Source organism: Panthera leo, chromosome C1 (assembly GCF_018350215.1).
Source record: "Panthera leo isolate Ple1 chromosome C1, P.leo_Ple1_pat1.1, whole genome shotgun sequence".
In the NCBI taxonomy this organism is placed as follows: domain Eukaryota; kingdom Metazoa; phylum Chordata; class Mammalia; order Carnivora; family Felidae; genus Panthera; species Panthera leo.
The window spans coordinates 25393385-25408536 of record NC_056686.1 but is presented as its reverse complement, the minus strand read 5'-3'; the positions used below and the strand labels follow the sequence as shown (position 1 = coordinate 25408536).

Sequence of the window (15152 nt, the reverse complement as noted above, 5' to 3'; positions counted from 1 at the left end):
CAGATTCCAAGAGACTCAGACAAAAAGAAGCCAGGCTTGTCGCCTGGTTGGCAGTGGGGACATTTAAGAGTCCTGCCATCCCTGAAGGATTTAGGAAGTTCTAAGGGGCAGCCAGACTGGTTGTACCTGAGCAATCAGGTGACCCACCTGGATACTTTCTCCCTGGATCTCCTCTTTGTAGGAGGAGTAACAACTATTTCTAAACAGGATTGGTGTTGGGTGGGGTAAAGGGCACTGATAAATCCTGACCATCTAGGAGAGGGATGGGGCAGCAGCTGGCTACTTATGCCCAAGATAGGGTGGAGGGAGCATAGGGCAAGGCCTGATGCCACCAAGCATTTATGAAGCATCTCTCAGGGACCACGCACTCTGTTGCAGACGTGAGCGAGACATGCTCCCTGACCTCTGTGAACTCCCCATCTCACCTTAACCTACCGCTCCAACCATCACGCAGCACTCCCACTCCAACCCCTGCACACATACGTGTGTGTGTGTGTGTGTGACGCCAGCCACCCCAGCATACTTATGTGGCAGGAGCTTTGGACCTGTGGACTCACAGTTAGAAAAGTCCTAAAACGTTGTCCAGTCCAATCTGCCACTCAGAACAGAATCCTTGATTAGTGGTGTGCAGTTTGTGCCTGGATTCCTCCCATAATAAAGAGCTCGGCCTTTAAAGGAAGCAACCCCAAGGCTGGTCAGTTTCACTGGGCTGAAACAGGCACACAGAGAGCCAGTTCAAGGAAGGGCAGTGGTCTGTCCCAAGTATCTTGTCTTTGCCAAGGATGCTGAGCCCCGGAATTCGGGGCAGACTTTTGCCTCTGCAACACTGGCTCCAAGCTCAGGTCTCAGCTCTGACTTCCTCTTCTAATCTTCCTTTGATCTCCTACCTAAAGTGACCTGCCTCACTCTATCATGTTTTCCCATTATCTCTAGGACTTAATTTTAACTATCTGAAATTATCTTCCCTATCTCTTTGCTTAAGTGGGCTTTTTACCCCCTTTATTGACTGTCTCTTCCCACTAGAATGCACACTCTGAAAGCAGGAATGTTGCCCATCGTGTTCACCTCTGCAGGAGGGAGGACAGAGATACCCCTGCCACCACCTCAGTACCCATTTTCAGGATTCCACAATGTGCTCTCCCTCCTGCCTCTCCCTCCAGCCCCTCTGGCCCCTGCTCCTCTCCCTCCTACCCTGCTTCTTGCCCCAGATATGCCTGGCAAACTGGTAAGCCAGCACAGGCAGACCACACCAAGTTCAGGCAGATAGCTGAGTTAGAGCTGTTCGCACTGTGGGATCAGTGATGCCAGCCCCTCCAGCAGTGCCTGGAAGAGAGGGGCAGCTGAAGAAATCCCCTGTGATTTGTAGCATGAATAGCCATCAAATGGCAGGGCCCTCAGGCCTCATCCGAGAGGGGCTCATCAAGACCATGGACCACCAGCTTTTCAACCCCTTCCTGGAGTGAGCTGAGTACCCTTTGGGGAACATTCTTAACTTCTGAGCCTCAGTTTCTTTGTCTTTAAAATATGAACATCTAAAAGAGGCACAGTTGAAGATGATACATCTGGCAAACTTGGTACCTGGCACACAGTAGGTGCTTTGTAAATACCATTTTGCCTCTTCCCTTGGCTTTGCCAGAGGGAAATGAGCTCAAGATGTTTGCCCATTCCTTAGACAGTCACTCTTTCCGCAGGAGCAGCTGCTTTTCACCACCCTTATTCCTCTTAACCGTGGGGCATCTTGTATCAAAGGCTGTCCTGGTCAGCAGGATTTCTGAAGAAAAAACAAAGGAAAATACAGGGTCCTGAGAGCACATGGAAAATGGGAGGTGTTGCCAAAAGCCCTTCCATGTCCTTAAGTAGCTGCTGCCACTGCTATCTGGGAAAGGAATGGGGTTGGCCCAGCTCCAGTTCCACCAGGCCTGACTGTTATGTTCAGTCTTCAATGTTATCTTGACCCATGAGGGAGAATGCCAGCTGGCCCTTTCCACCTCCCCACAACCCCGTGCCTGGGGTCTGGCCAGTGTGCTGATCAGCCAGTAGAAGCCTCAGCAAGCAGTCAGCCCCAGGAACCAACAGCTTCCGCGGAGGCTTCCCTGCTCCTGGCCTGCAGCCCCCACACCTCCAGTCCTTGCCCCCAACATGGCGGCCAGTCTTCCATGCTGAGGTCTCCACACCATGTCTCCTTCGCAGTGGTGTTTGGACAGTTCGCCTTCTTCCATACGGCCCTCAACGACGTGGTGGAGGTGCATGATGGCCACAGCCAGCACTCCCGGCTCCTCAGCTCCCTCTCGGGCTCCCACACAGGTACCCAGGGCTTGGCTGGTGTCGGGGATGGTGGCGGGCTGAGGGCATTTCGGGCCCGCTGAAAGGAAAGAGGCCCTGTAAGCCCAGCCACAGGTGGCACCACACAGCTTTGTGTCTGTCGTCCACTGGTGCTTTCTCTACAACACGACAGTCAGCTCCTGGTAGCCCAAACGTAGAAGGGGGCTTGGGAAACTACCCTCACCCCAAGGTGTGTCTACACTGCTGCCCCAAGTGGTGTAGTATTCCCTTGTTGGTTTATTCTTAGACCCAACATGTTTTTCTGATTATAAACATACTGCTTTTTCAATGTAGAAATCTTAGAGGCAAGACAAAATAACTGTATGGAGAATTAAAATAAAAACCACCCAGAAAGAACCACTGAAAGATGGAGTGTATTTTCCCCCAGCCTTTGTATCTACTTAGACTTAATCTTTTGTATATTTTATTGAATAAAACAATGTACATATTTTTATTGAAATGTCCATGGTGAGCATTTCTGTCATTATTTCCTTCTATAATAGGATTTTTTAAATGCTGCAAAACAGTCCATCATATAGTTACTTAACATTTATGTTAAAAAATTTATGCAATGAATTCCCTATTATTGAACATCGAGATTGTTTCTAATTTTTCACTCTCGTGAATAGTAACCCAGTGTATTATGCATACGTCTCTATACACATCTCTATTACCTTAGACTATCTAGAAGTAGAATTGCCAAGTTAAAGGATATGTGCGATCTTAACTTAAGGCTTTTTGTGGGAATCTAACTATATTCTTTCAAACTTAGTTAATCAGTTATTTTAACAGAATTATCAAAATCCCTGATTTTGAAATATGCCAAAATGCCAAACATCCCTCTACAAAGTCCTTGCCACTCTGTTCACCAAAAGTGAGTAAGAGATCATGTTTTATTCTCACAAAAACTAGCTAATTAAGGAAACAAAAGCATCATCAGTTTGAAAAGTGAGAATTGTATCTCATTTCTTAATTTGCCTTTTTTTATTACAAGTTGGGGTAAACTTTTTATAATGTAATTATTGGCCCATGCATTTTTTATTTGTGAACTTACTTGTGAATTGCTGTTGATTTTTCTATTACCATTTATCTTCTATTGACTTAGTAGACCTCCATATTATTCCAAGCTGTACGTATCATATGCCATAAAAACCTCTTGTCTATATTAAATGCTATAAAATGCTTTCCCCTACACTTTGTCATTTGCCACTTAATTTTCTTCAGGGTATATTTTAATGTCAGAAAATTTAAATTTCTCCTGACGTCAAATCTATCAATGCTTTCTTTTATAGATTTCCCCTTTACTTTTCTGCTGATGAAGTAAATATTCTTCTGTGTTTTCTTTTGCTTCTTTTCAGTGTGATTCTTTTGCTTTAATACCTTTGGAATTTATCTTGATTTGTTATTTGTTATAGGGAATCTAACCATATTCTTTCAAATTTAGTTAATCTGTTGTCCTAACAGAATTTTCAAAATGCCAGATTTACATCTATTAAGTTTTTATGAAGTTAAGGATGTTTCCAGACTTTATATCCACGTCTTTAAGTGTCTGTGTATTTTTCTATCTGAATCAAAAAACTTAGTGTAAGGTTATAAAAATGTTTAATATTAGGATAATTTTAAACATATGGTAGTGTAAGCCCCCAAATTTGTTCCTTTCTTTTGAATTTTTTATTGACTGCTCTTCTTTATCTTTTTTATTTTTTTTTAAGTTTATTTATTTACTTTGAGAGAGAGAGAGAGAGAAAGAGAGAAAGAAAGAGCTGGGGAGGGGCAGAGAGATGGGGAGAGAGAGAGAGAGAGAGAGAGAGAGAGAGAGAGAGAGAGAGAGAATCTCAAGCACTGCCAGTGCGGAGCCCAACTTGGAGCTCAAACCCATGAACCATGAGATCATGACCTGAGCCACCCAGGCGCCCCAGACACGTAACCAACTGAGCCACCCAAGTGCCCCTGTTCTTGTTTATTTTTGCTTGCAAATAACTTCAAGAAATATTTTGTCAAGATAAAAAAATTTGCTTCAGAACTTTCATTGGACTTCCATTAAGTTATTGGTTAATTGGGGGAGAACTCACATCTTTATAACAGTAACCCTTCTTCCCATCCAGGAACATGATATGTCTCTCCATTTATGTATCTTTTGTAACCTTGGGAAAGGGGCTTTAATTTTCACTTTGGCAGTATTGATTTTTTATTAACTCTACTCCTAGATATTGGATGGCAATTTTTGTCATTGTTTTTGTTGCTGCTGTGAACTGGTCCCCCCTCCTTCCATTGTATTTTCTAACTGGTCTTTGACAGTATATTAGATGACTGGTATTTTTGGTATAGTCATTTTGTAAAGTCAATGAACCCTCTGTAATAATGCTAACACTGCCGACTGATCTCTCCTGGGCCCTTTAGGCAAGAAGCCATATCTTCTGCAAATAAATTTGCCTCAATACTTTATTTCTTCCTTATCAGTGTTTTTTTTCTTTTATTTTTTTCCATGGCTATTGGTTTATTCAGGTATATGACCCTAAGATCAATGCTGATATTTTATGTTTTAGTAAAAAACCCATTTTATAATTATTTTAAATTCAGCAACACAGGTTATATATATACTATGATGCTATATAATCTCCTGGGTGTCAGAGGTTATATCACCTGCCTTTACTGATTGAGTACTGTATTAGTAGTGACCCCTCTTTTTCCCACCTGGATGAGAGGTTTTGTGTTGTTTCATTTCGTTTTTGTTTTGGGGGGTTTTGTTTTGTTTTGTTTTGTTTTGTTTTGTTTTGTTTTTGCTTTTACTTATCAGTTCTTCTGTGGCCTTTGTTATTTTTTAATTAATTAACTTCTGCATTTATTTCATAATGCCTCTCCTCCTGTTTTTCTTCAGATTACATTGAGCTTCTTATGCTAACCCCTTGAATTGAGAGCTTTCTTCTTTTCCCTGTGTAATGAAGAGCATGTTTACAGCAGCACATTCACTTCTAAGCATAGTTTTGGCTCTGTGCTGTAAGAATTGTCACATCCTATTGTCCTCCTCATTACTTTCTAAATAATCTGTCACCATGTTTTCTTCTTTCTTGCCCAAGAGTCCTTTAAGGCTGCCTCCTCTTTTCCTCCAGGAACCTGAATTTTGTTCTTGTTACATTTAAACATTTGTGTTAATTTCTCATTTTGTTACCACACCGGGAGAGAATATAGCCTGAACCACTTCCGTTTCGGGGTTAAATGAGGTCCTCTTCCATAGCCAAAGACGTTTTTTGTTTTTTTTTTTTCATTCCTTGAGTATCTAAGAAGAGAGTGTGTCCTCTGGACAGTTGAGAGGCTGCAGAGAGACGGGCAGCTCAGGCCCAACACTCACTGCCCGGCCCCTAATCTCAGCCCGCCCCCTGCCAGCGAGGTGCCTGTAGGCCCGGTGGTGCTTGACTGCTCAGAGCTGCAGTTGCCTCGGCTGTAAAATGCAGAGAGGAAAACCTGTGCCTCCTAGAGCTATTTGTTAGAGTGAAATTAGTTTAGTAATAGCCATTAGGTCAATCTTGCTCAATTTTATTATTCACATCCATTCTATCAGTGATTCTCAATGAAATGAGTTTTGATATCAGCACCCCATGTATGCCCACTCAGCCAGGAGTGTAAGTCAGGATTCCTTGGGGTAGGATGCTTTTTCAAGACCTCATGATTTTCAATATAGATAAATAGAGGTATAAATTTAGCTATAAATATAGAAGCATTGGTACAGGCAGAGAGAGAGAGGTATACATTTAGGACCTGTATATGTAAATGTAGATATAGATACAAGAACACATATAGATGTAAAGGACCAATGGCTAGAAAGAAATAAGGATGGACAGATGGGTGGATGCAGATATAAGACCTATAGGTGTCAATATCAATATCCTCAGATCATCTTATTCCTCATTTGGAGAAACACTGATGAGCCACTAACGCTGATGGAAGTAATGTGTCCCTGTCCTGAGGTGTGTTGAAGGAGCAAAAAGCTTGAGGACCACTACTCAGCAGTCTTCATTTTGTTTCTCTATTTGATATATCAAATGTCGTGGATTTTGCTCGTTTAAACATCCCGCTGCAACTGTGATATTTTGTTATCTTCTTGTGTTTCCAACCATTTTAGCACCTGTGTTTGCCTGCTATATCTTTCTTCATTTCCTTGGAGAGTCTTTTTCTTAAGAGGATGTTTACTTACTTATTTTACATTTGTTCTGATATCTGTCATCTGGTTTTGTTCTTTGTGGGTTTGGGGGGCTTTTTTGTTTTGATTTTGCTTTCTTTTCCATTCCTGTCTGACCCCTCTCTAATTTCCAAGGCTTTTTTTTATATGAATTTCTGATGAATGCTATCAGTAAATTATTTATAAATTACGGACTTCTTCCCTCAAGGGTCTACTTTTACATTTAATTTTGCTACCTCATTGACAATAATTATTTGGGCTTAACTGTCTTTTCCTGGTTGTCTTTATCCCTGAGAGTTTTTGATTTCCCTACTTCGGTTCATTTTTTTAGTAGGCTTATCACTGCACTACTTTTCCGCCACCTTGCCTGTATGACTGTGTCTTTCCTTTGACACATCATGTGAATGACAACTTGATTGTAAGTCAAATTACAGGTCACAAATTTCTTTCAAAACTCCTGCCACCGTCCCACTTCATTCCAACAGTTAATATTACAGACAAGTGGAGTCCAACCTGATTCTTTACCCCGATAGGTAACCCATTCTTTTCTCTCTGGATGGCATTCATTTTTTTTTTTAAATTTTATTTTTAAAATCTGAAAGCCCACTAGGATAGGTTGCAATGGAAATCTCTTTTCATTAATTACATCTGGCACTTTGAGAATAATTGTAGTCTGAACCTCAGATCTTTCTTAAGCTTAGGAAAGTTATCTTCTTTCTTAAACTATTTCTTGTCCTTCAGTTTCTCCTATCTTCTCTCTCTCTCTCTCTCTCTCTCTCTCTCTCTCTGTCTCTCTCTCTCTCTGTCTTGAATCCTTGATGTATGCATACTGGAGTTTCTCTGATCTATCTTCCATGTTGCTTGTGGTTTCTCTCATTATTTTCATCTCTTTGTCTTTTTCCTGTGGATTCTGGAAGAATTTCCCCCAACTTAATCTCTACTTCCCTGTTCAATTTCTACAGAATCCAGCTGCCACATACTGGTGATTCTCATTTTTGAAGGCTTTATTGATCTCAGAACTTTCCTTTGGCATGGCTGCCCTCTCTGACTTCACAGATGCAATGCTAGATTTAGTCTTGTGGCAACCACAACTGAAAGTCTTCTCGAGATATTTGCCTGCTCTTTCTGATAGTTCACATTAAAATGTTTGGTTTGATTTCTGAGTGGTTTTCACCCTTAAAACTTTGAGAGTTTGTCTTTTGTCCAGGGATTTTATTATGTGCTTGTCCATGGAGAGGGAGGTCTGTGTTCATCCAGGCTTGGAAGTTGAAATGGGTTTGTGAGAGATTATAGGGGTCCTAATCCACATATCATGCCAGACAATGGGAGGATGGAAACCTAGAGTTTTGTTCTGCTCACATCTGTTAAAGAGCTCCAGACAGTGGTGATAATAAAGACAAGCTTTTTCTTCATGAGTTTCTTTTTGCTTTGGCAGCCAGAAATTATTGGGTCAATGACTCCCAGCCAGGATCAGCCATCTGGGTCATGTGTAAATAGTATGTTGTGCAAAACTCTCCACTCTCCGTGGCCAGTAGTGTCACATGGGCTTTCTGGAAGCATTGGTTGGCCTCAGATGTGCCTCCCAGTGGTTCCATGGCTGGTTCCAACTCCAGCCCTCATTGCAGTGGAGACTTAGCCTGGCTGTCTGCACCCCCAGCTTCCCTTCTGACGGTGGGGTCAGCAGGCATCTCAGGGTTCCCTAAGGCTGTGGAGGGGCACACTCAGCGATGCAGAGTGGCCATGCCACTACCTGCTAAGCCATAGTCCAGTCCCTCAGCTGCCTCAAGAAACTGACCACAAGCAGGACTGCACTTCACAGCTGTAGGTCCAGCTGGTGTTGTCTTCACTCTTGTCCATCTATACCACGTCAAGGAGAAGATAGAACTTTATCTTCTGATATAAAGGCGTCCTGTGCCCATGCAGGTCTTCCTTAAGCTGTGTTATCAGTTGGATGACAATTCGTCTTGCTTTGGTTGTCCCGACATAATTATTAATAACATGCCCATTGACTCTCAAAAGTGTCCTAGTGTGAGCAATAAATTATACAATTGCTGTGGTTATCTGTCATTTTACAGGATCTGGGAATGGCCAGTTACTCTCAGATACTCACATCACCCTCCTTCCCAGAAGCTGATGCCATTTTTCTTTTTAATATCAGTTTTCCAAGTAAACCACCAGTCAGTTTGGTAATGGCCATTCTCCTCATCCTTGTGGGCCAATGTATGTCTGAAAGCTTTCTCCTTTCCAGGAAGGTCATTTAATCTTTCTGATCCTCTCTTTCTTGACCTATTAAATGAGGGAACCGAACTCTTGTCATGTCAGCCTCCAAAGACCATAGGTCAAGGTAAAACCATGGATGCTAAAACCTTCTGCAAGCTTTAGAGTGTAAAGTGTAGTAAAAATGTGAGGTTTTATTTCCGGGAGAGCTGGGATATGGAAGGAATTGCTGTGGGGGGTGGGGGGAGGGGTGGTATGGGCAGCCCCTCCTTCCTGGCCAGGATTTTCTCTCCTGGACCCGCCTGCTGGACTCACTGTCTCCCTCTCCTCCTCGCCCCTTATCTTGGCAGGAGAATCGCTGCCCTTGGCCACCTCCAATCAAGTTCTCATTAAGTTCAGTGCCAAAGGCCCAGCACCAGCCAGAGGCTTCCACTTTGTCTATCAAGGTATGCAGGGCGTGGATGTGAAAGGTGTGAAGACATCTCAGTTCTCTAGTGACTCCCTGCCCAAAGGAACTGGGACTTTTGACCCCTAAGTCTAGGCCTCAGTCTTAGGGTGTGTGGAGGCAGTTACTGATTTGTAGGGCAGTTCCTTGAAATTCAGTTGAATTTAGACACTCATTTACCCAATAGACAATTCTTGGACAAAACTCCATGTCGAATGAGGGGGAAAATCAGACATGGGATGCCAACTCCTGCCCTTCCCCTCCCCCACTGCCTGGCAAGGTCCCAATGGCATTGGGATGACCAGCCCAGGCCTTGTACCTAGACTTTCTCCCATGGAGTTTGGTCTTCTCTACAAGACACAGTAAAGATGTGGGAAAAACACAGACTTGGGATTAAGATGGACATGGCTTTGAATCCCAGCTCTGCCAGTTTCTAACTGGGCACCAGCTACTCCACCCCTCAGAGCCTCAGTTTGCTCACCTCTAAAATGAGGGTAAGCATATTACCTCACTGATGGAGTTAAGAGAGTTCACAAAGTAGTTGACACCAAGCAGGTGATGGATGTCTGTCCCCTTCCTTCCTTACTGGCTTTGAAAGGCAGAGTTGTGGAGCATCCTGACTTTCACCTCTAGGCCCCTACCTCTCCTTGTCCTGAAGGAAGCCCACTTTTCAAGGGCTCATTCATTCCACTGCCCAGGAAGAGCTGTATTCCCCTGCCACAGAAGGATGGCATAACTGGGGCCTGGGTTAAAGGGTCCTGTCCACCATGTGGGCAGGGTAAGGGGAGATTCAGATTCAGGTCATGAGAGTAGAGCCCTGGGCAGAGGCCAAGGTAGGGTGAATGGAGGAATAAAGGCCATTCTTCCTGTAAGGGGATGTGGGACTTCATGGGGATGGGAGGGCACCATTGGGAAGCCACAGAACACAACTAGGCCTAAACTCTGCCATCCATGGTTTCCAGAAGCTGTGCTGCCACCTTGTGTGTCCAACTATGTTTTAGTAAAATCGTCCTTGTCCTGGAAAGTCCCTACCCCTGCCCTGAGAGAAAGTGCTCAGAGCCTCTCGGGGTCCCATCCAGACTGTCTCAGCTCCAGTCCCATTGTGTGTCCATCCCTGAGCCAGTTTCCAGAGGGGTGAGGCCTGCCCCTCAGTGCCCTTGTCCCCCGCAGCGGTACCCCGAACAAGCGCCACGCAGTGCAGCTCTGTGCCGGAACCCCGCTATGGCAAGAGGCTGGGCAGTGACTTCTCGGTGGGGGCCATCGTCCGCTTCGATTGCAACTCCGGCTATGCCCTGCAGGGGTCCCCAGAAATCGAGTGCCTCCCCGTTCCCGGGGCCTTGGCCCAGTGGAATGTATCAGCGCCTACCTGTGTGGGTGAGTGCCTGGACAACCAGGACTCCTGGGAGGGGGTGGCCGGTGACACCCAACAGCAGCCCCTGCCCACCAGAATAACTTAAATAGGGTGTCCCATTCAGGCCAAATCACTAGTCCTGTGGGTTGGGTGTGTAGACAGCAAGGAGGAGGAGCTGGGGTTGCTGGGGGAGGGATGCATGTGAAGGAGGGTTGTAGGGACAGGAGCCACAGAAGAAGCAGGGATGGGGGCCTGCGGGAGAAGCCAATAGCCAGCAAGGGAGGCCCTGAAGGAGTGTTTGGGGGGCTCCCATGGGGTACCCACAAAGACAAGCGGGAGAAACATCTGACCAGAACTGCCTCCTTCCCAGTGCCATGTGGAGGCAACCTCACAGAGCGCAGGGGCACCATCCTGTCCCCCGGTTTCCCAGAGCCCTACCTCAACAGCCTCAACTGTGTGTGGAAGATCATGGTCCCTGAAGGCGCTGGCATCCAGGTAGGGGCTAGGAGATGCCTCAGTCAGGCGGGTGGCTGGGAGGAGACATTTCAACCCCATCCCTGCCCCTCAGGCCAGATGCGGAGGTGAGGCCCACAAGCAGAAAAACGCAACAGCTCAAGGCCCAGAAGCTTCAGGGGGTGTGAAGAGAGAGCTGGGTAATTCAGGAAAGAGGAGTGGCACAGGCTCATGCCATCAGGGAAGCCCAGAAGAGGAAACGGGCCTGGACTGGGATATAGAGATTGGGCAAGATTCATAGATGTTTTTCAGATGGCTTGAAGTCTTCTTTTCTCAAGATTATGGGGGAGAGAAGAGGGGACATTGCAGGAAGGAGAAAGGAGCAAACAGATGAAGCATGGAGGAGCCCCAGACACACACCTAGGCGTCACACCCGCAGTCTGAACTGTAGGAGCAGAATGGGGGCCACAACGGGTACCCAGTGGCGAGAGCCAAGTGAAGAAGGCCCCGGCACTGGGATGGCAACATGGAGGAGGGTCTGGAGCCTGCAAGGGCAACAGAGAGGCAGCAGGTAGAGATTCAAGGTGGGCAGGTCTGGCCAGGAGTGGGCTACTGGCTTATGGCTGCAGGACATCTGCTGCAATCCAGACAGGAAAGTGGGAAAACCCAAGCAATGTTTCAGAGATGGGGAGGAGGCCATTCAAAGTCAAGTATTCCCACTTCCTGAAATTTCCTTTCCCTACTCTCTGCCTGACAAAGCACCCCCACTGTCTTGCAGTCCTTCATTTTACGTTCTTTTCCCCCTCTGGACAATGAGGTTCCCGAGGGTAGGGACTGCTTCTTACTCTTAGCGGCAAGACCTAGCACAATGTCAGGTGCAGACTGACAGTTCCAATAATGGAATTAACTACATGAATGGAGAAGAAGGGAGGCAGAGAGAGACAGACAGACATAGGCTGCCTAACCGACAATTCAATCCCTCTGCCTTCCCAGATTCAAGTCATCAGCTTTGTCACAGAGCAGAACTGGGACTCCCTGGAGGTATTTGACGGTGCAGACAACACTGTAACCATGCTGGGGAGTTTCTCAGGTGAGGTGGGACTTCCAGGGACCTCAACTCAGGGGGCAGTGGTGGACTTCATCATCATCATCATCATCATCATCACCACTGAGATCTAGTTGACATGCCATAAAATTCACCATTTCAAAGTGTACAATTCGCAGATGGTAACTGGATGCATTTTGGTGATTGTATTACAAAATATACAAATACTGAATTATGTCACATCCCTGAAACTAATATAATGTTATGTGTCAATTATAGCTCAATAATAAAATGATAAAAGTGCCACAGTGAAAAGATAGTGTCCAATTCAGTAGTTTTTAGTATATTCACAAGATTCTAAAACTATCACCGCTATCTAATCCCAGAACATTTTCATCACCCCAGAAAGAAACCAGGTACTCATTTGCATGCACTCCCCATCGCTCCCCCTCCCCCATCCCTTGGCAACCACGACTTGGCAACCTACTTCCCATCTTTGTAGATTTGCTTGTTCTGGAAATTTCATATAAATGGAATCCTACAATATGTAGCCTTCTGGGTCTGGCTTCTTTCACTCAGCATAATTTTTCAAGGCTCCCCCCATGTTGTAACATGCGTCAACACTTCACCATGTGGCTAGACCAGATTTCACTTATGCATCCATCAGTTGATGGACATTTGGTTGTTTCCACTTGTTGGCTAATTATGAATAATGCTGCTATAAACATTCATGTAGATATTTCTGTGGGACATGATTTCAATTCTCTTGGGTATATATACCTAATAGTGGAATTCCTGGGTCATGATAACTCTATATTTAAATTGGGGGGGGGGGGGGACTGACAAACTGTTTTTCCAAAGTGGCTACACCGTTACCAACAGCAGACTTCTCACTGAGTGTGGTGTGTGCTTTTGCCCAATGCCCAGGACAATTATCTGGGTCTTTCAGGCTTCAGAATTCCATGTTGCCAAGATAGAAAAAGGAGTCATGTGCACCGTATACACTGTCTACACTGCCTGGATTGCCTAGAGAATTCTACGTGTCAGAGTTATTTGAAGATAGCTGGAAAGGGACCAAACTCTTTGGCTGCCTGTGCAACTCCCTCTACCGTTGGCACATGGCTCTGCCACTGCTCATTCTGCAGAAAGTTGTTTGAGGCCTCCTCTCCCTCGGCCACTGGAGAGCCAGCATTCTCAGAGGGTGCTAATGTAGCAAATTTGTCATGTAGCAAGTTTGATAGTTGGGGAGATGCGAGGGTCTTGGAGCAGAGTGTCAGCAGGTAGCAAAAGCAAGAGGTATGGGAAGGAGCTTGGGGGCCGGGGTGGCTAATGGTGAATGGTCCCTGTTTCCTTGCCCTAGGAACAACCGTGCCTGCCCTTCTGAACAGCACCTCCAACCAGCTCTACCTTCATTTCTACTCAGATATCAGCGTGTCAGCAGCCGGCTTCCATTTGGAGTACAAAAGTGAGGATCCAAAGTTTCAGCTGCGTACAGGGCTTAGGGTGGGGATTGACAGGTATCAAGGACCCACAGTGAGCAGGGGTCACACTGGGGCTGTGTATTCTCCACCCCACGTAAGCCTGACCACAGACTTAGAGGAAGGTGCTGAAGCTCAGGGAAGGTCTGAAAATCCTCAAGACTGCGCAGCCAGTAAGTGATGGAGCCAGGATTCTCACCCCAGTGTCTGCTACTCAGACACCTACGGGCTTCCCCTTTGTCCACACCAGGACTGGGAAGGGAGCACAGTCACTGGCCTCGGTCCAGTATATACTTTGGGATGTAATAAAATAGCGGGTGCTCTCCCCTGGTCCTAAACTCTGTCCTCTCCAACCCCTGGTTCTGTGATTCAACTGCCTTTGAAGTTCTTGTCCTCATTAGAAACTTCACTCCTCTTGCACCAGATTTCTCCCCCTCAGCTCAGAACCTTACATCCTGGTTTCCAGTGTCCCGAAGTGGTCAAAACGAAAAACTTGTAAAAGAGAAAGGCTTGTGGATGCGCCTTTTGGGACAACAAAGACAGAGGTTGCTGGGAGACTGTTGTCATCCTGGGACAGCCTGCCGTTCCCCTTCCCCACTGGGTATAGGAGAGAATAGATAGACAAAAGTACCTGTTTTACATTCATCCAGCAAATAGTTATGGAGTGATTACAGTATGCCAGGTGCTCTGCTGGGTTTTTCTAGGTTTGGGAAAGATCAAGATAGTTAAGTCCTCTCAGAGTCCATTAAAGAGAGGCAGACGTATGGACACAGAAGCGCATTAAAGTATTACAGGTGCTCTCCTCTATGTCCCCAAATGTCCCCAAATGGGAGATCAGTGGTTCGAAGGAGAGAACAGTCACTTCTACCTGAGACAGGTGGAGAGGTCAATGTCATAAAGAAACATTGAGTGTCTACAATGTGGCAAGCCCTGTGCTAGATGCTCACAGATAAGAGGTGAGTAAGACATGGCTTTTGCCCTCAAACACAGAGTCTAGGAGGATAGATGGACAAGGGAGCAATAATTTTAGTGCAACCTAATATGCTAAGAAAGTGCAGAAGAGGGGAGCTAAATCTGGCCAGGTGAGACCTTACAGAAGGGGATGCATGAGTTAGGTGTGGAATGAAAAGTAAGAAATGTGAAAAGGTAGAGTTGGCTTGGCCATCTTTGACAGCATGGGCCCATGCAGATGGAAGCCTCAGTTGGTGCCGGAGGCCTGGTAGGGTCAGCACTGGAGGTTATGCAAATGTCCAGCTGATCTCCAGAATGAATGAGCTTTATCCAGATGGTTGGGAGAGGATTAGTTGGATCCCAGGATGCTCATGGTCTGAAAGAACTGAAATGTGCACCTGATAGGAAAGACCTTGGGCAGCTTGAAGCAAGGACCCTAAGGAGCAGAGGATAGGACACGGACCTCTGAGACCTTCCTCCCTGCAGACCTCAAAGGCTTACTCTCCTTGTGGACTAAAGTATTCTGAGTTTCTTGAATAGTTCACATTTTTTCTTTTATCCTTTTTTCTCTGTTCTGTCCAATTTTGTTTCTTTATTTAGTATTTTAATTTGAGTCCTTAAATGTTCCCTAAAATCTTTTCTTTTCTTTCCTCTTCCAAAGATATACTTTCTCTTGTCATTCTGCTGCCTCATTACCAGAAAAAAAAATTCAC

General features: G+C 45.4%; 1 protein-coding gene across 1 annotated transcript in view; it reads left to right on the top strand.

Annotated features, from left to right (window-relative positions):
• Nucleotides 1-15152, top strand: part of CSMD2 (CUB and Sushi multiple domains 2) — a 540846-nt gene that overhangs the window by 412046 nt on the left and 113648 nt on the right. The window contains 6 exon segments of the mRNA XM_042948549.1: nt 2191-2304; nt 9067-9162; nt 10332-10535; nt 10883-11007; nt 11959-12055; nt 13371-13475. Of these exon segments, the coding sequence (XP_042804483.1) occupies nt 2191-2304; nt 9067-9162; nt 10332-10535; nt 10883-11007; nt 11959-12055; nt 13371-13475 (741 nt within the window).